Here is a 23,478-nt window from a genome sequence, read left to right as displayed (position 1 = left end):
TCGATGTTTGCAAATTTGTCTACTCATATGGTGATAATTAGTTGCTTGATTTTTGGACACATCAGATATAAACCACACTCTCATCTTTATCTGTACAACGGTTTTAGATAGCCCATGAAAGGGAGGACTAACAAAATTGTTTTTTGATACCCATCAGCCATTAAAATCTTTGTGACAACCAAGTGCACCAAGAGTCACGGTGTGGAGGAGGCATTGAAGAACAGAAACTACACGTTTGAGAAGATGAGCGCTGAGATCAACGAGATAATCAGAGTGCTGCAACTCACTTCATGGGACGAGGATGCCTGGGCCAACAAAGTATGAGCTTTATCATGTACATACATACATACATAGACTCCTTTCTAAAACCCCACCTTAAACGGTTACACTAAGCTATGTTGGCTTCCCTGGGATAGACAACTAATGTCCTGCAGTCCCTGGGCAAGTTACAAATAAATAAAGTTGAACAATTACTGTTATTGCACTGTGTTTACAAAAGACGTGACAGTGGCAGTGGTTGAGAGAAGTCAAAATCTCATACATTTCTTCCATAGAGAAAGAACTTTTAGTAAAAGAATTAACTTTTAGGGATAATGTGTCAATCTTTCGGTGTGATTTTTACATTTTAATAAAAAAACTAAAAAACTAAAAAAAATCATTAAAGTCACTGATATTGTGAGATGGTCCTTACTGCAGAACACAAGATCCAGGGGGCGTGGTTGGATCCAGATCCAACTCCTCCCACCTTACATACACCTAAACCTACCCGTCTCCACCCCCTGATCCCTAAACCCACCCATCTCCACCCCTAAACCTACCAATCTCCACCCCCTAGATGTGGATCCAACCACGCCCCCTGGATCTTGTGTTCTGCAGTGAGGGGCTACTGGATAGTGTGGAAATAGTAATGGTGGCAAAATATCTCAGCGTTGATCACCTACTTCGAAAACATTGCAAATGATGTAGCAGAGTCAGTCTCCCTAGTGGCAAACTATTTGTGTGTATAGATCATACAAAATGCGTGTTATTTTTTATTTAGTACTGACTTGACTAAGATATTTCACATAAAAGACGTTTACAAATAGTCTACAAGAGAAAATAATAGTTGAATTTATAAAAATGACCCCGTTAAAAAGTTTACATATACGCTTGATTCTTAATACTGTGTTGTTACCTGGATGACCCACAGCTGTTTTTCGTTTTGTTTTGTGATAGTTGTTCACGAGCCCCTTGTTTGTCCTGAACAGTTAAACTGCCCACTGTTCTTCAGATAAATCCATCAGGTCCCACAAATTCTTTGGTTTCCTGCATATTTTGCATATTTGAACTCTTTCCAAAAATGACTGTATGATTTTGAGATCCATCTTTTCACACTGAGGACAACTGAGGGACTCATACGCAACTATTACGAAAGTTTCAAACGTTCACTGATGCTCCAGAAGGAAAAACGATGCATTAAGAGCCTGGGGTGTAAACTTTTGAATTGAATGAAGATGTGTACATTCCTTATTTTACCTAAATATCATTTTTTTTTCCATTTAGTACTGCCCTTCAGAAGCTACAGAAGATACTTACATGTTTCACCGAAGACAAAATAAGTTTAATAAATTTACCCTGATCTTCAAATCAAAAATCAAAAAGTTTTCGCCTCCAGGCTCTTAATGCATCGTTTTTATATGCATATAAAAAATTGACAGAAATAATACATGGCCGCTTCAAAAGTGGGCAGTCACTGCTGCGCTCTATTGAGACCCCTTGGTGTATCTTTGTTTTTCTCCCTAAATGAATGTGACACTCCCTTCCTGCTAATGTAATAATCTGTTCCATTTCCCAACACTGTTCACAGTCAGGCTCAGAATTCACTGACTATATGACATAAAAACACAGGCCTGATAACCAGCATAGGTGGAAAAATATCACCATATACTGTACACATGGCATCAGTGTTTAACAGTAAGATTAATGATCTGCGTTTCAATATTTCATGAAGCCTACTGAATAATTTGATCCCTCGCTGACTGATGACACCCTGCTTGCTGAGCATGCATATTAAATATTTCCATAAGAAATCACTCTACTCTGAAAATCAGTTTCCTAAGCTTTCATTTACTTTGCTGTCACCTCTGTTTTTCTGTTTGCCCTGGTATAACTCTGTAAAAATGCCTCTTTCTTTTTGCTCTTTCTTTTCTGTGTTCTTCCATTTTTTCCTTTCCTATAGAAGGTAAGCTCTCCTCTCTCCTGCTCTGTAATGCGACAAACTGCATGCCAGATCATTGTGTTGCTAACAGTATGTGTGTGTTAGTATATTCATTCTTGTTTTTTTCCTGCATGATGTTTGATAGAAGCCTTTTTTTTCTCAGCCTGGCTTGCCATTTTTATATGCTATATCCCTGTATACAGCAGAAACCCAGGACCAAAACAAAACAATAAATAGCAATTAGAGGGGTTGTTTTTAGATGTGTCGTAGAATGACACTGCGCCATCACTCACCCTCCACGTCCATATTTACTTCAGTCTCACTTCATCCCTCATTTGGACACTCCGTCTCACAGTTAATCACTAACATCTGTACACATTCCGTTAACCTGATTAACATGAATTTATGCTCAATGACTCCTGATACACAGCTATTCCCACTTTTAAATACCCAATGAAGTGGCTTGACGATTGCAGTTTGCTTTCGTGTTTACGTATTTCCTGTTAAAATAGGAAATTACAGTGGGACATATTGGACCTCTTTTTATTAAAATAGCCAATGGCCTATACATGTGCATCTCAATAAATTAGAATGTCGTGGAAAAGTTCATTTATTTCAGTAATTCAACTCAAATTGTGAAACTCGTGTATTAAATAAATTCAATGCACACAGACTGAAGTAGTTTAAGTCTTTGGTTCTTTTAATTGTGATGATTTTGGCTCACATTTAACAAAAACCCACCAATTCACTATCTCAACAAATTAGAATACTTCATAAGACCAATAAAAAAAACATTTTTAGTGAATTGTTGGCCTTCTGGAAAGTATGTTCATTTACTGTACATGTACTCAATACTTGGTAGGGGCTCCTTTTGCTTTAATTACTGCCTCAATTCGGTGTGGCATGGAGGTGATCAGTTTGTGGCACTGCTGAGGTGGTATGGAAGCCCAGGTTTCTTTGACAGTGGCCTTCAGCTCATCTGCAGTTTTTGGTCTCTTGGTTCTCATTTTCCTCTTGAAAATACCCCATAGATTCTCTATTGGGTTCAGGTCTGGTGAGTTTGCACCTTTGCAGGTGTTTTGAGTTGATTAGCTGTTTGGCATGTCACCATATTCTAATTTGTTGAGATAGTGAATTGGTGGGTTTTTGTTAAATGTGAGCCAAAATCATCACAATTAAAAGAACCAAAGACTTAAACTACTTCAGTCTGTGTGCATTGAATTTATTTAATACACGAGTTTCACAATTTGAGTTGAATTACTGAAATAAATGAACTTTTCCACGACATTCTAATTTATTGAGATGCACCTGTATTTTACCTTTTAGTTTAGCAATTACAAGTGGTTTATTCTTGAGCTGTGCAATTAATTGAAATACAGTTTTGATTTCGATTTCGGCCTCCAACGATTATGTAAATACATGTCACAGCAACCTCATTTACAGAAAATATATATTTGATATATATCGCTATCTTTAAATAAATCACTCATATAAAATTTTGGTCATGTGGCCCACTCATAATCGTGTTAAATAATCATGATTACAATATTGACCAAAATAATCGTGATTATGATTTTTGCCATAATAGAGCAGCCCTAGTTTAGTCACGAGGCACTGGCTATTGCTAGTTGGAGGAATGTGATTTTCATGTTAAAGTAACATTTTTGAGAGGATTTTAATGGTCACCAAAAATGTAACAAAAAAGTATGCACATCTAGCAGGCAAAGAAGTGCAGTGTGGGTGCTCAATTACAAAAAATAACAAACTAGGAAGAAAACAAGTTGGCACAGCATAGCTCCAAAAGTAGAAAAAAATATTTGTAGCAAGTTCTCACAAAAAGTTATGTTTCAAGCCATGTGGCTCTTAATCAGACAATGGCCCATTTTTATGGACCAAAAATGGATTTTAATGGACCAAATTTTTTTTATACGCCTCTGAGTGCAAGAAGAATAATCAATATTTTTGTTCATTCTCCCTGAAAAGAAATAATGTACATTTTAAATGTATTCATTTGCATGTACTAAGAGTTAATCTGGTTGTTTAGGAGTATAGCATATCAAAACTTTGATTTTGCATGAGCCTAAATTTCCTTTGTAAGAAAATACGTATCTGAGATATACAGAGAGCATTTGGTGATAAATGGTTAGCTAATCTAATAATCATTCTGATGCAGTACATTTTCAATCTTTTGAATGTAGCATACATTTAGCATTGGACCCTCTTGCTTTTGTCTTAAGGCAAAATTGAATTAAAACTCAATTCTGACTCTGGGCTCCCTTGTGCCTTATGACTGACAACATGAAAGATGGATTGACGTAGTTATTGCTCTTCAGCTCCCTCATTCACACAGCACAAAGTCCATTTGCGGGGAATGAATTATGGAAGAAAAAGCCAATGCATAGATTCATTTATTGTTTCACTCAAAACTGTAATCTTTTAATCTTTTTAAAGCTTTTGTCAGCCAATAACCTAAGTACAGTTGGCCCAAATCTTTCTTGACATTATTTACTCTGTTAGCTAAAGGGAGACAGATGTTGTCAGCCAGCTTAATAATGTTTCAGCTTTCCAGTGTCTTATTCTTGAAGAGTAAGTTCATCATTGTAACTCAGCAACAGTCTACTTCCATATTGTAATTCTCCACAGCTTGAGATATCCGTCATGAGATCAAGCACATAAGCAGAATGCATATTCAAGCAGAGATTGTTCAAACAGGCCGTCTGACTCCATCATGAAATATTGATCAGGTTTAGACGTCCTGGCCTATTTCTGAACTCTTTGCTTGTAATACCACAGCATGTGAAATACTTATGCAACATTAAATTCTAAAGCAAGAATTAGGTTCATTTTTATACATTTTACATGTAAATATATGTGACCCTGGACCACAAAACCAGTCTTAAGTCGCTGGGGTATATTTGTAGCAATAGCCAAAAATACACTGTATATGTCAAAATTATTGATTTTTCTTTTATGCCAAAAATCATTAGGATATTAAGTAAAGATCATGTTCCATGAAGATATTTTGTAATTTTCCTACTGTAAATATATTAAAACTTAATTTTTGATTAGTAATATGCATTGCTAATAACTTCATTTGGACAACTTTAAAGGCGACTTTCTCAATATTTTGACTTTTTTGCACCCTCAGATTCCGGATTTTCCAGAATAGTTGTATCTCGGCCAAATATTGTCCTATCCTAACAAACCAAACATCAATGGAAAGCTTATTTATTCAGCTTTTAGATGATGCATAAATCTCAATTTAGAGAAATTGACCCTTATGACTGGTTTTGTGGTCCAGGGTCACATATAATGTTAATTTTTTCTATACACTAACGGTCAGTTTGGGGTTGTTTTTTTGTTTTTATAAGTAGTCTCTGTTAATGAAGGCTACATTTATTTGATCAAAAATACAGTAAATATTGTACAGTAATATTGTGAATTTTTATTACAGTTTAAAATAACTGCAATCACAGCATAAATTGTAATGCATTTCTGTGATGGCAAAGCTGAATTTTCAGCAGCCATTACTCCAGTCTTCAGTGTCACATGATCCTTCAGATATCATTCTAATATGCTGATTTGGTGCTCAAGAAACATTTCTTATCATTATCAATGTTGAAAACTGTTGTGCTTGCTTAATGTTTGTGAGGAAACTGAGAAACATTTTTCAGGATTCTTTTATGAATAGAAAGTTCAACAGCATTTATTTGAAATATAAATCGTCTGTAAAATTGTAAAAGTCTTTACAGTCACTTTTGGATCCTTCCTAAGTAAAAGTTAAAAGTAAAAAATAAAAATAAAAATCTGACTGACCCTAAACATTTGAAGTGTATATAAATGCAAATGCATTTACTACATTGAATGTTTCTTTCTGCAATAATATCTGAAGTAAAAAGAACTATAAAAACCCGAATGAAACCCAACCCTGAGCTGAATCTATCCAATAATGCACACAAATAGGAAATGACTCATCAACTTAGAAATAATGTGATCTGTCTTGCTAGATGCTGAACGGTTGGCTTGAAAGCAGCAGTTACTGGATAGCAGGCAGGCAATGCAGGCAGAGGAAATGGATTGGGTGCATAATTCGTTTTAGCTGAGAGAAGACTCATCGATTATACTTGTGCTTCAATTCTGCTTCAGGATAACCACAAACTATATTTAGGCTTTTTGATATGGATTTATAAAAGCTGGCTGACATGAATCTAGCTGCATATTTTAGAGAAATTTTAACATACAGTATTTTACCAGTGAGATGGAGTGTAATAGACAGCATATGCAGGTGTGAGGGGTTAATTTCCTGCCAGAAACTGCTGCTTCAGCTGCCAGAGTGTCTCCTGCTGGAAAGGCCACAAGCACAATTCTAAGTCTTTTTAAAGGTCCATTATTGTCTTGTCTTGCTGAATTAAAGACAACAAAGCAAAACTAGATCTGTAGATTTTCAGATCAGTATCTTGAGTGATGCTTGCCACAAAAATTGTGGCCAGGATGTGTGCTGCACCAAGTCAAAAGAATGTCTTAATGATATATTAGTAGTAAGACTGAGACCCTCAGGGGCCAGCGGGGCCCCACGTGGGGCCTCAAAACACTGCCACAAGTCAAAAGATATAAAGATGCAAATATGGCGGAAGTACACTGAAAACACCTTTAGTTTTATTAATATTTATTAATATTTTGAATCATTTTAATTTTTATATTTTTCATTTTTATTTTAAAGTTTTAGTAACTTTGCTGGGTGTTTTTAGTAGTTTATATGTCTGTATAGTTTCTATTAATGTTTACTTTTAGTTTTTTGTTGTTGTTATTTTAGTACATCAAGTTAATGTGAAATTATAAAATGAGAAATGTTGCCTTGGCAACTAGCCAAAATTAAGTTTGTATTTTTTTAAATTTTTTTCTTTTTAAATTTTATTTCAAATAACATTAGGGTTATGGTTTTATTTATTTATTTTTTTAGTTCATAACGTAATGGTTATGGTTTTAGTTTTAGTTAACTATAATAACTTTGCAAGTAACACATTAAATTAAAATTCAAGAAGTAAAAGTTTTTTAACCTACTCCAGTAATCTTTGTTTTATTTAAAACTTTGTAAAATAATGCATTACGCATGTTTTCAATTGCTAATGTGTTATGAATGGATGCTCAGGTGTTGTCTGTTACACCAAATACACAAAATAATGATCTTTAAAATAGCATCATATGACCCCTTTAATAATTGCCACCAAGCAAAAGTTATAAGTCTGATTGCTTAGAAAATTCATAGCACACATCTCCTCAATAACCCTTAATATTTTGAGGCATCAATATTGAAGGCATGACCTTGATACTTGTCCTGAACCTAATTTCACACCCATGCCCTTCATTTGTCTTTCAGTGTTGTGCTCTTGATATGAATGCATTGCCTGTGCAGATGACTATTGCTTTAGACTGCAGTAGAGAGGAGCGCCATACGCACGGCTGAGTTACCGAACCAGACGGGTTCTTCTTCAAATGTGTGCGTGGTGCAATGGAGTGTGAAGTGGTGATTATTTGGGCCGCTCTCGCACTTTGTGTGTGTGATTGAGAGAGGCAGAGGCTCCTCCTGCCCGTCAGAGGGAAAGAGGTGCAGAGACCCTCCCTTCAGCATCTACTCCTTCATATGAGCACATAAACTGCAACTGCAACAAAAAGCTGTAACCACTCAGTTCCATGCTATGACATCCTGCCCTGTGGGCCAATATGACAGACATTACTGACTAACACACTCTTTCTCTCTGAAGGACACAGAGGCCATGAGGAGAGCGCTAGCATTGATTGAGTCAAAGATGGGTCAGGCTAAAGGCTGGCTGAGGGACCCTAGCAGTCTACCAGGTAACATAACATCCATTAGCGCACTGTGATTTTTCAGCTTTTTGTGCTAGAAACACTGTGACTTTCAGTCAAAACTTCTAAAGTAAAATAAGATTATTTATTGAAACTATGCTGCGGAAATTACAAATTGTTCAGCAACTTTCAGATTTGAGCACATGCACACGATCGCTAAAATGTATGCATTAATGACGTCTATTTGGACCTGTATCTCATTTCACATGCTAAGGGAGCATGTACAATGGAGTCATTTGATTATACAGGTCAGAGAGATTGATTATATAGTGGGAAAAAAGGGGTAATGAAAAAACAAATTATGCATGTTTTTGAGATTACAATATTCTTAGGGAAAAAATACAAATAATTTAATAAGAATTAAAAAAAAATAATAATTAAATTATTAATAATTAAAATAATTCCCTAATTTTTGGGGAACAATAATATGATCCCTGTAACTAGTCCTGTATGGAATACACTACTGATCAAAAGTTTGGGGTCAGTATGATTTTAAAATGTTTTTTGATGATTCCTGTGATGTCAAAGCTGAATTTTTAGCAGTCATTACTCCAGTCTTCACTCTCACATAATCCTTCAGAAATCATTATTTTATGCTCATTTGGTGCTCAAAAAAAAAACAAAACAAAACAAAAAAAATCTTTTTAGTATCAATGTTGAAAACAGTTGTGCTGCTTTGTTTTGTTGGATTTTTTTTAATCAGGATTCTTTGATGAATAGAAAGTTAAAAGACCAGCATTTATTTGAAATGTAAATCTTTTGGAACATTATAAATATCTTCACTGTTATTTTTACAATTCAGTGTACAATTTAATGCATTCTTACTGAATAAAAGTATTAATTTCTTATTAAGAAAACAAACTTATAGACTCCAAACTTACAAAGGTCCAAAAGCTGTCACTGGGGTGGTACCCTTTCAAAAGGTACTAATATGTACACTTTAAGTACTAATATGTAATTTGTATATTTTTAATGTACATAATATTTGTGTAATGTGCATAATTTGAAATGGATTAAAAGTATGTGTGTAGTGGCCTAGCACTATGTCTGTGACACCTGCTCTGGACGTTTTTGTACAGGAGATCCGGGAGAGCATGCGCTGCATCAGATATTGGATGAAGCAGGAAAAGTGGGTGAGCTTTGTGCAGGGAAAGAAAGACGAGAGATCCTGGGAACAGCCAAGACCTTGGGCCAGATGACGGATCAGGTGTCAGATGTGCGCGCCAGGTACGCCCCCTTCAGGTGCACCCGGAGAAAATTATAATAAAAGCCCATTATACTGCTGATTCAACCGACTACGAGATTCCTCAGTTCAGCATTTCACACTGAGAGCCAAATGCCACCACATGTTCCTGTGGCGCTCGCGTGAGCTGAATTATGCATTAATGCAGCTGTGTGCCGTTCATAATGATATTCATCACCATTTATACAATGCATTACCCCTGTGTGATGTTTCTCAGGGGCTGTAACTGCTTCTAATTTACAACACGAGAAAGTGTGTCAGGTTTTTCAATAAACACAGTTTAGACGTTGTTTGTTAGTGGTCTAATTCTCCGGGGATTGTTTATCCCTGACTGCTGAGTACAGGAGAAGGAAGGAATGGTGTGGTACAGTTTGGGTCCATGTGTCAGGGATGTTGAAAGCTGGAGTGAAAGTGAAAGATCAGACGCTGGGCTCTGACTTCATTAGAGAGACTATTAGATAGAGATATTATATTGTTTTGTATTGCATTGTATTATATTATATTATATTATATTATATTATATTATATTATATTATATTATATTATATTATATTATATTATATTATATTATATTATATTATATTATATTATATTATATTATATTATATTATATTATATTATATTATATTATATTATATTATATTATATTATATTATATTATATTATATTATATTATATTATATTATATTATATTATATTATATTATACTGTTTCTTCAGAGGTCAGGGTGCCACCCCTATGGGTATGCAGAAAGCTCAGCAGGTGGGCCAGGGTTTGGATATTCTGGTGGGGAAAGTGGAGAATGCTGCTCGCAAGCTGGAAGCCCTGACCAATGCCAAACAAGCCATCGCCAAGAGAATCGACACGGCTCAGGTCAGTCTTGAAGCATGTTTCCTTAGTGGATTGGTGTGTTCAGTCTTTCTTGAGTGGTGCTCAGTTGGTTTTGCTCTCTTTAACAACAATGGAATGTATTATTATTAATATATAACTAATATCATTATTATTGATATTATGTTTGTTATAATTAATACAGGTACAGGACCCAAAATATTCAAAATTATTCAAAATTACATAAGCTGAATTGGAAAATTTGCAGCTTGGATAGTTTCAATCAAGTCACAGATGAATTTCCACCAAAATCTGAGGTTTGAGTCAATGAATGGCCATTGATGTCAACAACAAAAGATATGTGAAGCGTTTTCCCTAAAAGTTCTATTTTTATTTCAGTCTATTGTTAAGATTTTATAATATTGTTCATTTTACTATATTTACAGATTTGAAGAGATTGTATTTGCATCCCAGAGGACGTGTGGGTACTTAAAATGGTTCCTCTTAATTACAGACATGTCCTCATTTAAAGAAATGTTACATAAATCTGTCTGGTCTGATGTTATTTAGTGGAGATGTGCTGTGACTCATAAGTATTTAAAGGGTGTATAATAGAAAAACAGAAAGAATCCTTGTACTTTGTGCTGTTGGTGCTGTGACAGAAAACCACAGATGAGTTCAGATGACAGCAAACTATATGATTATATAACATTACAGGTGCATCTCAATAAATTAGAATGTCGTGGAAAAGTGCTTCCATACCACCTCAGCAGTGCCACAAACTGATCACCTCCATGCCACGCCGAATTGAGGCAGTAATTAAAGCAAAAGGAGCCCCTACCAAGTATTGAGTACATGTACAGTAAATGAACATACTTTCCAGAAGGCCAACAATTCACTAAAAATGTTTTTTTTATTGGTCTTATGAAGTATTCTAATTTGTTGAGATAGTGAATTGGTGGGTTTTTGTTAAATGTGAGCCAAAATCATCACAATTAAAAGAACCAAAGACTTAAACTACTTCAGTCTGTGTGCATTGAATTTATTTAATACACGAGTTTCACAATTTGAGTTGAATTACTGAAATAAATGAACTTTTCCACGACATTCTAATTTATTGAGATGCACCTGTATATAACCTTATGCTGAATGACAATATGACTATAAATATCCCTTCAAATTCAAAACAGGAAATGTTGACAAGTGTCAGTCTAGTACGTTTGTTCTGATAATAAGGGAACAGAAGAGCTTACTTTTGAAGATACTGCTAACTAACTAGTAAGCATAGTTCTAGCGATGCAAAATAAATTAAAAACACACCATTTACTGATAAAATAAAAAAACAACAACACTATTTTACTTTTAAAATGGCAAATAAAATATTAAATAAATTAACACATTAATATTCACATTTAAGTATGAAAGGATTGTGACAGTAATATCATTTGTAACGGAACTTGTTGTGTGAATGGTTGTTTCTGTACAGAGCTGGCTGGCTGATCCTAACGGTGGTCCGGAGGGGGAAGAGAACATCCGTGCTCTTCTGGCGGAGGCCAAGCGCATCGCTGACCTGTGTGAAGACCCTAAAGAGAGAGACGACATTCTGCGCTCCATCAGTGAGGTCGCAGGACTCACTGCGAGACTGGTTGAACTTCGTAAAATGTAATTATAGACCTACAGTACATATGGTTAGAGTCCTTTAATTAACAGGAAGATTCAAAGTGTTCTTTCCACTTTCAAAGGACAGATGGTTTGAAGCTTGATATCAGTCATGCCAGTCTGACATGTTTAGATAATGTTGTGTCTTTGATCAGCACATGAGGAAAAATATGAACTTGACAAACCAGCATCATGTTCATGGTTAGGACAGATTATGTAACCAGGATAATGTGCCTGATGTGACTCTTAGAGCTTTCATAATATGAAATTATAAGAATATTTTTATTATAATTACAATATTATCTTAAATGTTTTTTTTTAGAAAGAATGTATTAAAATCAATTGAAAGTGACAGGAAAGACAATTATAATGATATTATAAGATTTCTGTTTCAAATAAATGCTGTTGTTAGAACTTTCTATTCGCCAAATAAACTTTAAAAAATGTATCACCGTTTTTACAAAAATATTAAACTGTTTGCAACATTAAAAAAAAGAGAAATATCTGTTTTAATAAGAAATGTAGATTTGCCATCACAGAAATGTCTCAATGATTCTTTTATTTATTTCTTGTCTTAACCTCATGGTAATTTTGTTATAAATGTGTTAATTATTTTGTGTTAAATCTCATGTTCTGCCCTTTTTTTGTGCCACAGGGGTAAAGGAGATACTCCTGAGGCTAGAGCGCTGGCCAAACAGATTGGCACAGCTTTGCAGAACTTACAGGCAAAAACTAACCGTGCTGTCGCCAACATGAGACCTGCCAAGGCTGCTGTTACACTAGAGGGCAAAATGGAGCAGGCCTTGCACTGGATCAACAACCCTGGAGTGGACGATCATGGAGTAGGTGGGTGGCAAAATGAGGTAAAACATTACCCCTTAAACAAAAAAAGCAGCTTGGCAAAACATTTACATTTAGAATTGAATCAATAACTGTTATTATATCCGTGTCTGTTATTAGTGTAGTAAAATACTCATCTGGTCATCTGAGGCTATTACTTTTCCCCCAAAGGATAACACTGGCATATTGAATGACTTAATTCGAATGGAACTGCCCACTTGACTCGGGACCTTTATATGATGTGACAGATGGCTATTTCCTCTGTCCCTGTTGTATTTATGTTCATACTTAAAATATTTCAAACCATAAATAGCTGCTTCGTGTCCTATTCACAACAGGTCATGTTACATTCAGGTTAACTTAGTCTTGGAGTAACTCTAGACCAGAGCTGCACAGTTTAGTACCGGGGCTTGTCCCAGTTCACATGCTTACATTATGCACTAAAAGTTTGGGGAAAATCCACAATTTCGAGTGTATGGCAAGACCAGTATTGGGACATACTATCACATCATAAAATTGCATCTTGATACCACAGACCTTGTCATCTTGCTAACTTAATTACCATTCATTGTTAATTAACTTTAAAGGGATAATTCACCCAAAAATGAAAATCACCCCATGATTTACTCACCTTCAAGCAATCCTAGGTGTATATGACATCCTTCTTTCAGAAGAATACAATTGGAGTTATATTAAAAAATGTCCAGGCTCTTCCAAGCTTTATAATGGCAGTGAATGGTGGTTGAGATTTGAAAGCAAAATAAAGTGCATCCATCCATCATAAAAAGTACTCCACACTTCCTTCTGAAGTGAATCGATGTGTTTGTGTAAGAAAAATATGCATATTTAAAACTTTATAAACTGTAATCTCTAGCATCCGCTAACTGTCGTTCGCACGGTCACGAGTGAGAGGCGTTCCAGCGGATGACGTAGGCGTAGCGTAGCATATGAGAATATGCTAGTCTTGCGAGAACCAAGTTTTGTTCACAGCAAAGAAAAACCAGTCTCCTCTTGGGTTATATCGAAATCCTCCAGTATTTTTCTTTACAAATCCTCGTTTTGTACTTGTACTTTGTAATTCATGACCGGTGTTTTGTTTTGCTCTCTTCTCTGCACTTCTGCGTTCGTCACTTCTCAGAGCTTACGCTACGCCTACGCCTGCATTCTTCATCTAATAATGACATGGATTCTAATATTGCATACTATTTAAGTGGGATGTTAGTACTTTCAAGTGAAGTAAATAGTTTGCTGAATTATTAGCCAGTCAGTGAAAAATTGTGTATGATTGTCGCATTTTGCACCCTAATGGCAGTCGCATAAGAAATTTCTAATTGGTCATAAAGCAGCTTTTGCCCTCCACTTGATAAAATTAATGAATTATGAATGTTGTAATGGTTCCACTGAAGCTAAGTCGATTTTATGAGCCCAAATGCAGTTTATTTCATGATTCAAAAAGTGTACAAACAAAACAATCACTTTAAAATAATCATAACTTAACTTGATAAAGCATGGCAAAAACATGAAATTCGCAACAGTGGACTACAGCATCAAAAGATGACAAAGCTAGACAAAGATGCATGGCGAAATCAGGGCTATAAATACAAACTACTAATGAGCAAATGTGCACCTGACCAAAAAAACACCTGACCATAATGAAACCAATGATCCAATGAGAATGAAGCACAATTGAAAACAAATGCACATGGCATAAACACAAGGGAATCTGGTTGAGTGGTCACATATGGACTATGAATGAATGACTACCAATCTTTTGTTTGTCAGAGATATAAAATGTTTCGATTATGATTGTGGCTTAAAGATAAAATGTGTAATGTTTATCAGCTTTAAGCAATTTGTTGGTTAATTTCCCTGAAGAGACTGTCTGTTTGTCCAAACACTAGTATAATGTAGTCAGGAGTGTTTGGGAAACCTGTTTGTTTCAGGAGAAATGACACATTTCAATGGGAGCCTGTCATGTCTCTGTCTATAGGCCAGGCTGCCATACGGGGGCTGATAGCAGAAGGCCGTCGGCTGGCAAACTCTCTACCAGGGCCGTACAGACAGGAACTGCTAGCAAAGTGTGAGCGAGTGGAGCAGCTGATGATGCAGTTGGCAGATCTTGCGGCACGGGGAGAGGGAGAGAGTCCTCAGGCGCGCGCTGTGGCTGCTCATCTTCTGGATGCAATTAAAGTAAGGCATCGTGTCCCCCTTTTCTATTAAAAGATCCCAGTATCTTTCTCACACAGCAGGTGTGGGGGAAGCATAATCAGATGCTTAGATCTTCTCAAATAGGAAGTGCAGAGGCCATATCTGTTAGCTTTAGAGTAGTGCTGTACACAAAGCACCAGGGCTTGTAGCTTAATGTAATATATATGACCCTGGACCACAAAACCAGTCATAAGGGTCAATTTTTTGAAATTGAGATTTATACATCATATAGCATCATCTGAATAAATAAGCTTTCCGTTGATGTATGGTTTGTTAGGATAGGACAATGTTTGGCCGAGATACAACTATTTGAAAAAATGGAATCCGAGGGTGCAAAAAAATCTAAATACTGAGAAAATCGCCTTTAAAGTTGTCCAAATTAAGTTCTTAGCAATGCATATTACTAATCAAAAATTACGTTTTGATATATTTACGGTAGGAAATTTACAAAATATCTTCATGGAACATGATCTTTACGTAATATCCTAATGATTTTTGGCATAAAAGAAAAATCGATCATTTTGACCCATACAATGTTTTTTTGGCTATTGCTAAAAATATACCCAAGCGATTTAAGACTGGTTTTGTGGTCCAGGGTCACATATAAGCAAATGCCACCCTCTGCTGGAAAATATTTGCATTACACAATATTTTTTTCCTGTTCTGTTTTCATCAAAAATGTTGTTTTTTTTGTTTTTGACTGTAAATTTAAATGACCTCATCATATCATATTTTCCCTTTAAGGATCTCAAGGCAAAGATGCAGGAAGCAATGACCCAGGAGGTGTCTGATGTTTTCAGTGATACGACCACACCAATTAAACTCCTGGCTGTGGCAGCAATGGCGCCTCTTGAGGCCCCCAACAGAGAGGAGGTCAGCATGCTTTTCAGTGTCATATCAAATATGCTAATTCACACAAAGCATTCCAAGCCCTAAACCTAATTGTAAAAAGACTTTCGCCATTTTTAGAAGCGAATAAAAACTTTTATTCTTAGGGTTATTTTTTATTTCGAAGGAATTCACAAAATCATTATTTTATAACTAGGTCTAAAATGCATTCAAACATACTCAGTTATTATTTATTCTAATTATTATAGTTACTGTACAGTTAGTATAGTTGCCTAAAACTAAAACCGTAAAAAAATGATTACTTAAAGAAAAATTAGCGTTAACTCAAATAAAATATAATATAATATAATAAAATTGAGTTGCCAAGGCAACATTTCTCATTTTTGGTTAGTTTAACTTGAAGTGCTAAAATAACTAAAACTAAATAAACAATAATCATTTATAAAAACTATACAGACATATAACCTGTCCCTAACCATACCCGTATCCCACCTCAATAGCAGCAAAAGTGTTTTGCAATACAATATGAACACAATAAGTACATTGTACTTAATTTTTGATGTTTTGAAGTGGGGCCAAAACGATAATAGTATATAAATAAAACTAAATGATTAATTATTTTAAAAAATCATTATAATTAATAACATGAATTATAAAATTGAGTTTTTGTATTTTTTCCCCTCTAGGTCTTTGAAGAAAGGGCGTCTAACTTTGAGAATCATGCCAGTAGACTGGGTGCTACAGCGGAGAAGGCTGCTGCCGTGGGAACAGCCAATAAGAGCACAGTTGAAGGCATCCAGGCGGCTGTGAAATCATCCAGAGATCTAACACCTCAGGTATGCAGCTCATATATGTATGTATATACATATATGTGTGTGTGTGTGTGGACGCCCAACTCTGTGCTTGTGCCAGAGCTACTTTAAGAGCACATAATGGCATGCTTGACCTGATAGTTGAACATTAGCCACAGTATGGACATTAGCAAAGTCTCCAGGGGCATTCAAGCTTTTTGATGCCAGATAATACCAAATATGATGATGATCTTGAGTGAGACCTCATTCTTAAAAATAAGACTGTGTGAGAAAAGTATTGTGTTAAATTATGAGGGTTTCTAAAATAACTAGCTTTTGTATTGTCACAATAATAAAGTCAGTATTTTTTTCACCACTCACTATTATTGTAATGTAAAACATACAAAACTTTTTTCTTTGTTAAAAAGTGGGACTTTTCACATTACTGTAAGTTTGACAGCCTTTGTAAAAAAAAAAAAAAAAAATCACAATTTTTCAAATATCAAATATATATCAGTGCACAGCATTTTTGCTGTTTATTAATAATTCTACCAATAAAGGCTTTCAGAATGAGTACTATTAAGCTGGTTGTGATCGAATGTGTTTGTTTGACGTGTGTATCTGTCTTTTGTTGTTCTCATGAGCAGGTCACTTCTGCTGCACGCATTTTGCTGAAGAACCCTGGCAACCAGGCTGCATACGAGCACTTTGAGACCATGAAGAACCAATGGATTGACAACATTGAAAAAATGACCAGTAAGCAAAAGCTCATATCATATGAAATACCACATGAAATCTTTTGAAAATCATTGAAATATTCAAAATCATTATTCCAGGTCTTGTGGATGAAGCCATTGACACTAAATCCCTCTTGGATGCTTCAGAGGAGGCCATTAAGAAAGACATTGATAAATGCCGGGTGGCAATGGCTAACGTTCAGCCCCAGATGTTGGTTGCAGGGGCCACCAGCATTGCCCGGCGGGCTAACAGGGTCCTTCTGGTGGCCAAACGGGAAGTGGAGAACTCAGAGGACCCTAAATTCAGAGAACTGGTCAAAGCTGCTTCAGATGAACTTGGTAGAACTATCTCACCCATGGTTATGGCTGCTAAAGCCGTGGCAGGAAACATCCAGGATCCAGGTCTTTTTTTGTAAATGTTCTGGATACATTTATAGAAAACAATTTCTTCCTGTTACTGACAGAAATCTTTTTCTCCTAATGATCAGGTTCTCAAAAGAGCTTCCTGGACTCTGGCTACAGGATCTTGGCTGCTGTTGGGAAAGTCAGAGAAGCCTTCCAGCCTCAGGAGCCTGACTTTCCACCTCCACCTCCAGACCTTGATCAGCTGCATGTAAGTGCTGCAGCTCTACATCATTAAAGCTTCAATTCAGGTCTTAAAGGGACAATTCTGTCATCATTTACTCACCCATATGATTCTGTCAGGTCAGTGATGATCAGGCTCCTCCCAAACCGCCCCTGCCAGAGGGAGAGGTACCTCCCCCGAGACCTCCACCCCCAGAGGAGAAAGACGAGGAGTTCCCTGAGCAGAAAGCTGGCGAGATGGTGAGCGAGCCGATGATGGTGGCCGCCAGGCAGCTACACGATGAGGCCCGGAAATGGTCCAGCAAGGTGAGTGGAACTATTATGTTCTAGGCACAAAATAATTCCTTCTAGTTCTTTAGAAATACATTATCGTTCAAAAGTTTGGGGTCAGTAAGTTTTTTTTTTTTTTCAAGAAATTAATACTTTTATTCAGCATGGATGCAGTCAAATGATCAACAATGACAGTAAAGACTTTTGCGTTGTTACTAATCATTTTTATTTCAAATAAACTGTGTTCTGTTGAACTTTATATATATCCCAAAAAATGTTTAAAATTGAATGTGTCACAGTTTCCAACAAAATATTAAGCAGCAAAATATTAGCAGCAAATCAGCATATTAGATTGATTTTTGAAGGCTAATATGACACTAAAGACTGGAGTAATGGCTGATAAAAATCCAGCTTTGCCATCACTGGAAACTAAAAACATAAAAAAATTATTTTAACTTGTAATAATATTTCACTATAATTGTTTTTACTGTATTTTTAAACGAACAAATGCAGCCTTGGTGAGCATAAAATACATCTTTCAAAAAAAAAAAACTTACCGACCCCAAACTTTTGAACGGTAATGCACTGTAAATAAAATACAATACTAAATAATTTTAAAGAATTATAATTAAAATTAAAGTGTAAATCTCACAAAGACTGTCAAGATGAAACTGATAAAGTTTATTTAAAAAACAAATGTGTTCAAATGTTTGAGATGCGCTTTGTGTACTGGTCTGCTTTTTATGATTGTGAAATGTTGCCTCTGTTGAAATCTGAGTGTTTTTTGTTGTCTTTAACCTGAAATGTGGAAATCTCTGTGATGATTCCAGTTTCAGGGGGAAAAAAAGAATGGAAACTGTCATCTATGAAAGAAATGTTTGCATGTTCTAACCTTTTAACAAACAGACTCATTTTTTTTTTACCATAGTGATGGACCAATACATGATTTTTCTATGAAACGGGACCGACAGGACTACCTGAGTTAACTTTAATGGGAAATGTCTTCCTCAGTGGATGCGATATCAACTGGAACTAGCGTGGAGCTGATACAAGCTCATTACAAAGGCTCTTGTAGGTGCTAGAAGGTGATGTAAGCAGTAATACTTATAAAATCCAATCAGGTGACTGTAGTGAGAGCCCACTGGGTGTTTGACTTACTGGTTGTGTCGTTGTCCTTTTGTGGATGTTTCTGTGCTATTTCTTCTACTTCTATAATACTTGAACAGTCCTTTCATGGCTTTGTCTCGGACCCCGTGAAAACTATTTGTTCTCTTGCATTTTAACATGGTCTTTCCCTGTTTGTATCTTTTATTGTTTGTTCAGTTATGGTCATTTTCACTTTAACAAAATTAATACAGTGTAAAAATAGGAATAGCTGGATTAATGAGATGCTGAGATATTGCAGGTAGATAGACAGATATGCTACCATTCAAATGTTTGGGGTCAGTAAGATTTTTTTTGTTTTTGAAAAAGGTCTCTTATGCTCATGAAGACTGCATTTCTTTGTTAAAAAATACAATAAAAACAGTAATATTGTGAAATATTATTACCATTTAAAATAACTGTTTTCTATTTTAATATATTTTAATATGTAATTTATTCCTGTGATGGTGAAGCTGAATTTTCAGCAGCTATTACTCCAGTCTTCAGTGTCACAGGATCCTTCAGAAATCATTCTAATATACTGATTTGTTGCTCAAGAAACATTTCTTATTATAATCATTGTTGAAAACAGTTGTGCTGCTTAATATTTTTGTGGAAACCATGACACATTTTTTAGGATTCTTTTATGAATAGAAAGCTCAAAAGATCAGCATTTAATTGAAATAGAAATATTTTGTAACATGTCTTTACTGTCATTTCTGATCATTTGAATGTATCCTTGTTTAATTAATGTATTGATTTCTTAAAGGGGTCCTATTATGCTCTTTTACAAAGTCTTGATTTTGTTTTGGGGGTGTACTAGAACATGCTCTCATGCTTGGTGGTTCGAAAAACACATTATTTTTCACATAATTTACATTATTAAAATACCTTTCTCCCCAGGCTGGCACAAACGGCTCGATTAGTTCCGGCTTTGATGAAGGTCCGCCTTCCGAAAAACAAAATGTGTTGTGATTGGTTAGCTGTCCCAGTGCGTTGTGATTGGCAAACAGCTTAGACGGTGTTTCAGTACTGCCACGCCCCTTGCGCCGTCTTTCAACAAAAGCTTTAGGTGAATCCGGCACTGTACTTACTCATGTTGTGGAAGCTATCCTCAGTAAAATGCACAGCACACAATAGCAAATTGGTATTTTGGCAGCTATATATATATATATATATATATATAAAATTTTTGGAGAACAAGTAATTTATAAATAAAGTAGTAATGAATGATTGGAAAAATAAAGTAAAAAAAAGAAAGAAAGAAAATAAAAAAAGATGACAGCCAGAAATTTCAATCTCTCTAAAAAAAAAAAATTAATATGCAGTAATTTATGAGGAATATTTTTAGGTTTAAGTATCATTCAAGTTGAAATATAAACTCATTGTAACAGTCTGTCAAAGCTGCTTTTTTGGAGAACCCATCATGAATTTCATCTTACCTTGTTGGGGGCTTTGCTTGTTTGCTCTCTGTCCAAAATTAACCACCCAGTTTCTATCCTCAACTTTATGCGAGAATAGATCAGTTACATGATTTTCAGTTGACATTATAAACCCTGTGGCAGACGTTACCCAGCAGGACCCAGAATGCTGCCTCTCCCAGTCATCCTAAACCCAGCTGTTCCCACAATCATGTCCTGGGAATCTCCATGCAGTGCCTCTCGTACTAACGCTGTCCTTCTTTCTCCATGCTGGATCCTTCCTTCCCCCCTCCATCTCCTCCTCCTTCCCAGCCTCCCCAGCCTGAAGTGACAGACGAGGGTTTTGAGGCCACTGAGGCAGAAGTAGATATAGACGATGAGGATGAATTCACAGACAACGAGGATGATTTTGAGCCAGAGCTGCTCTTAATGTCTTCCAGTCAGCCAGTTAACCAGCCCATTCTGGCCGCTGCGCAGTCTTTGCACCAGGAGGCTCGCAAGTGGTCCAGTAAGGTACTCCGCTTTCTGGCCCCGGTGGGCCGCAGCATCCCTTCTGCATCCAGATATTACTGTGGGAATGCTGAAACCAGATAGCTGCTGCTGCTGCTGTTGCTTCACACTTGGGTCCGGTGTGTTTTTTTGCTGCTGGGGGTTGCCAATGACCTCGACTGGAATGGCAAGTTTGTTGTGCATTTCTTGGACAAACTGATACTGGCTTCACGAGTCACTTCCCTGCTCATTTCTGATAGTGTCACACCTCGGTGTGAACGAGGAGCCATTCACTCAGCCGCTGCTGCCAAATACTCTGCTTTTGCCATCCTGTGAAGCCATGGATGACAGTTTCCCAATGACTTCGGAATTACACATGTGGAAGTCATGTCACATGCCTGTTTGTTTGTTGCGCACTTTTTTTAACCATTTAAATGAACCATGTCAAAGCCATTGTAAGATGTTACATTTTAACACACTGAAACTTTGCATGCCTGTGTATAAACACAACTCACTAATGGATCATGCAGAATTATACTGTACCGATCAAATGTATATTCAGATTTTTGATTAGTTTATTTTTTAATAATTATGATTTATCCGTTAGATGTACACCATATTGTTGACAAGCTGGAGGAAAATTTAGATTCTATGGAGCCCCTAAAGTTACGTTTGCAGAAAAAAAACCCTTCTCATGCAGACAAGAGAACTCTGGAACTTACTTCCGTCACAGATAAAAAAAAAAAAAAAAAAAAAGGTATAATTTTTATCTTACAAACTTTTTTTCTTGCATTTGTGAGATATAAACTCAGAATTTTGAGATATAAACTTGCAATTGCAAGGAAGAATATCAGAATTGTGAGATAAAGAGTCGCAATTACCTTTTTAAAAATTATTTAAAAAAAAAAAACTGAATTGATACATTTAATGCCAAAAAACCCAAAAAACTTTCAGGATGGGAAACTTGTGCACCCACATGGGAAAAGCAGATTTACAAAATGGTAACAAGCATGCAAATGCTTTTCCGTCTGCACAGAAAAAATGTGTATTTGTTTTATTTCTCACATTTAGTCCCAACAAATGTGACTTCAGGAGACATGATAAACCTATACAAATCATTTAAAAAAATGCATGACTGATGTGCACTGGATGAATATGACCTGATTCTAAACACTATTTCTTTGTCTTTGTGACATTTTAGAGTGTTAAAGATAGAAGTTAGACACATAGCTAGAGCTCATCAACAGTCGCAGATTAAAAACGGGCAAAAATGATCTACATGAACAATCAAAGTACATCTGTAATCAAACTCTTATTTAAAGTCCTTATGCTAAGTCTGCATGGGCTTTTTTCTTCTTAGGGTAATGACATCATTGGAGCAGCTAAGCGCATGGCCCTGCTCATGGCGGAGATGTCTCGTCTGGTGCGTGGAGGCAGTGGGAATAAACGTGCCCTCATTCAGTGCGCCAAGGACATCGCCAAGGCCTCCGATGAGGTCACACGTCTGGCTAAGGAGGTAGCCAAGCAATGCACCGACAAACGGATTCGCACAAACCTGTTGCAGGTCAGTGGCGCAAATATCAGTAGTAGTAGAGCGCTGATAGAAGAATATTTGCAAATTGGCTTATTTTGTCAAGTAAATGTCATGTTTCAATGTTTATTCCAGGTTTGTGAGCGTATCCCAACTATTAGCACTCAGCTAAAGATCCTGTCCACTGTAAAGGCCACTATGCTGGGACGTACAAACATCAGTGAGGAAGAATCTGAGCAGGTGAGGAGACAAGGCACATTCACAAACATCTTGAATGAAGGATGTATTGGATTGGAATTCAGATGATTGTTTGGTTTTAAGGCCACCGAGATGCTTGTGCACAACGCGCAGAACCTCATGCAGTCCGTGAAGGAGACGGTCAGAGAAGCAGAAGCCGCCTCCATCAAGATCCGCACAGACGCGGGGTTCACTCTTCGCTGGGTCCGAAAGACCCCCTGGTACCAGTAAACTGAGGACTAGTTGTTTTCAATTAGCAATTCGCATCCTTGCCTTTTCAAGCGTCTTGAGATCTGATGAGGGGTGGCAAAAAAAAGCACCCTATCTGATTCTTATACTTTTGGACAGCAGTGTTTGGCTCTAGTTTCGGGGAGACTGGTATTACTTATTTTTATTTACTTGCTGGTATGGGTACTTGGTACACCTAAACTGCTCCTTACGGAGGCTATTTTTGTCCTGAAAGTTTGCTGTAGTTACCTTTTTCTCACACTACTGAGGTACAGTGTAGGAGTATACAGGAAGCACATTTTTAAATATATATTTTTGGTATGTTGGGTTTCCAAATTCCACGTGTATATATATATA

At 36.4% G+C, this 23,478-nt stretch overlaps 1 protein-coding gene across 2 annotated transcripts in view; it reads left to right on the top strand.

Annotated features, from left to right (window-relative positions):
• LOC107655431 (vinculin-like) overlaps positions 1–23,258 on the top strand; it is a 41,341-nt gene extending 18,083 nt beyond the window's left edge. The window contains exons 6-22 of one of the 2 annotated variants that reach the window (XM_016442916.1): positions 158–318; positions 7,960–8,050; positions 9,142–9,289; positions 10,025–10,178; positions 11,620–11,795; positions 12,448–12,638; positions 14,623–14,822; positions 15,585–15,713; positions 16,376–16,525; positions 17,128–17,236; positions 17,317–17,619; positions 17,706–17,830; positions 17,923–18,108; positions 20,949–21,149; positions 22,486–22,689; positions 22,792–22,896; positions 22,978–23,258. In XM_016442916.1, the coding sequence (XP_016298402.1) occupies positions 158–318; positions 7,960–8,050; positions 9,142–9,289; positions 10,025–10,178; positions 11,620–11,795; positions 12,448–12,638; positions 14,623–14,822; positions 15,585–15,713; positions 16,376–16,525; positions 17,128–17,236; positions 17,317–17,619; positions 17,706–17,830; positions 17,923–18,108; positions 20,949–21,149; positions 22,486–22,689; positions 22,792–22,896; positions 22,978–23,124 (2,780 nt within the window). In that variant the 3' untranslated portion in view covers positions 23,125–23,258. The remainder of the gene's footprint in view (positions 1–157; positions 319–7,959; positions 8,051–9,141; positions 9,290–10,024; positions 10,179–11,619; positions 11,796–12,447; positions 12,639–14,622; positions 14,823–15,584; positions 15,714–16,375; positions 16,526–17,127; positions 17,237–17,316; positions 17,620–17,705; positions 17,831–17,922; positions 18,109–20,948; positions 21,150–22,485; positions 22,690–22,791; positions 22,897–22,977) is intronic. The other variant, XM_016442917.1, reaches the window with a different exon arrangement.
• The last annotated feature ends 220 nt before the right edge of the window (positions 23,259–23,478 follow it).

This window comes from Sinocyclocheilus anshuiensis, unplaced genomic scaffold, assembly GCF_001515605.1.
Source record: "Sinocyclocheilus anshuiensis isolate Anshui unplaced genomic scaffold, SAMN03320099.WGS_v1.1 scaffold763, whole genome shotgun sequence".
Lineage (NCBI taxonomy): Eukaryota > Metazoa > Chordata > Actinopteri > Cypriniformes > Cyprinidae > Sinocyclocheilus > Sinocyclocheilus anshuiensis.
The sequence above is the reverse complement of the archived record's forward strand: the minus strand, read 5'-3'. Positions and strand labels throughout refer to the sequence as shown.